A 1,908-nucleotide genomic window follows, 5' to 3' on the forward strand; every position below is an offset into this window, starting at 1 on the left:
TTATTTATATTCTGCCTCTCTGTGCTACACAACCGGGGCGGCTTACAAGTTAAAACAGTACAAAACCATATCCCAATCTCCCACCCATTGATAATATCAATAATAATCAATAGCATCAGCATCAGCAACAACAACAACAACAACAACAATAATAATAGTAATAAAAAGAGGGGTGGGCAAAGTGAGACTGGTAGTGCTTTTGACCAATTAGGACAAGTTCTGGAGGACTATGGACACTTTTGGGTCCAAAACACACTAATTGCAGAAACAGTCCAGTTTTGAGACCACTTTAACTGTCCTGGCTCAATGCTAGGGAATTCTGGGAATTGTAGTTTTATGAGACATTTAGCCTTCTCTGTCAAAGAGCTCTGTTCCCACAGTAAACTACAGTTCCCAGGATTCCCTAGCACTGAGCCAGGGCAGTTAAAGGGGTCTCAAACTGGATTATTTTTGCAGTGTGTTTTGTACTTTAGTGCATCCACACCACACAATTATAGCAGTTTGACAGCACTTTAACTGCCTGTGGCTCCATCCTATGAAATCCTGGCATTTGAAGTTTTATGAGGGACTTCGAACTTTCTTTTAACCAGAGAGGACACTTTAGTCTTGTAGTTTTACTGCTGTAGCTGAGCTGAGGAATAGAAGTGGGGAGAAAAGAATAGATTGAAACTACTGAATGGAAAGGAATTCTAGGAATTGTAGTTTCCTGTGTCACCAGACTCTCTGACAGAAAAGGCTCAGTGTCTCACAAAACAAAAAGGTAAACGTCTCACAAAACAGTACACCCGCACTGCAGAAATAATCCACTTTAAACTGCTATGGCTCAACACCATGGAATCCTGGGAAGTGTAGTTTTGTGAGACATTCAGCTTCTCTGTCCTACAGCTCTGGTGCCCTACCAAACTACAATTCCCAGAATCCCATGGCTGTTAACGAAGTGAGAAACTGCGTTTATTCCTGCTGCTCAGGTTTTCTCATTGGTAAACTTCTGCGCATGCGCTTTTTCGCGTCAGGCAAGAAGCGACGCTTTGTGGACGCCATCTTGGTAGGGTAATTTGTTTTTCTTTTTATTTTTAACGCTTTTCTGAGAAGACAGTGGCGATGTGCTTAACGAACCACGTTACTGTATTTCAGTCCCCCCGTGATGTCAGAGAAACATTTTTGCGTTTCTTTTAACGCCTTTAGGGATTTTTCCGCCACACTCAAGATGGCTACGGAAGGGGAGACGTTTGCGGAAGAGGAAAGACTACGGGTGGGGAGGAGGGCCAAGCTTAGTTTTGAGCACGTGTTTTGGCCAGTGCTGAGGAGCTGATCTTCCTCCCAAGATGGGCAAGAAGGGCAAAGTGGGCAAGAGCCGAAGGGACAAGTTCTATCACTTGGCCAAGGAGACTGGTGAGGAAACTTTAATGCCAAGAAGCCACATTTTATGTTTGGATCCCATATTTGTTGTATTCCTTTAAGCCATTTACAATTTATGGAGACCCTACCCTGGCAAGCGTTGTTCAGAGGAGGTTTGCCATTGCCATCCTCTGAGGCTGAGAGAGTGTGACTTGCCCAAGGTCACCCAGTGGGTTTCATGGCCAAACTGGGATTCGAACCCTGGTCTCCAGAGTCATAGTGCAGCACTCAAACCATTGGGCCAGTGGTTCCCAATCTTTGGCCATCCAGGTATTTTGGACTTCCATTCCCAGAAACCCTAGCTAGCCAAAACATCTGGAAGACCAAGGTTTGGAGGGATTCTGGGAAAAGAAGTCCAAAACACTTGGAGGACCAAGGTTTGGAGGGATTCTGGGAAATGAAGTCCAAAACATCTGGAAGACCAAGGTTTGGAGGGATTCTGGGAAATGAAGTCCAAAACATCTGGAAGACCAAGGTTTGGAGGGATTCTGGGAAATGAAGTCCAAAACA

At 44.6% G+C, this 1,908-nt stretch overlaps 1 protein-coding gene across 1 annotated transcript in view; it reads left to right on the top strand.

Annotated features, from left to right (window-relative positions):
* Positions 1 to 1,256: 1,256 nt before the first annotated feature.
* The window catches only part of FTSJ3 (FtsJ RNA 2'-O-methyltransferase 3), a 29,539-nt gene continuing 28,887 nt past the window's right edge, over positions 1,257 to 1,908 (top strand). The window contains exon 1 of the mRNA XM_042476904.1: positions 1,257 to 1,392. Coding sequence (XP_042332838.1) covers positions 1,326 to 1,392 — 67 coding nt within the window. The 5' untranslated portion in view covers positions 1,257 to 1,325. The remainder of the gene's footprint in view (positions 1,393 to 1,908) is intronic.

This window comes from Sceloporus undulatus, chromosome 6 (assembly GCF_019175285.1).
Source record: "Sceloporus undulatus isolate JIND9_A2432 ecotype Alabama chromosome 6, SceUnd_v1.1, whole genome shotgun sequence".
Classification (NCBI taxonomy): domain Eukaryota; kingdom Metazoa; phylum Chordata; class Lepidosauria; order Squamata; family Phrynosomatidae; genus Sceloporus; species Sceloporus undulatus.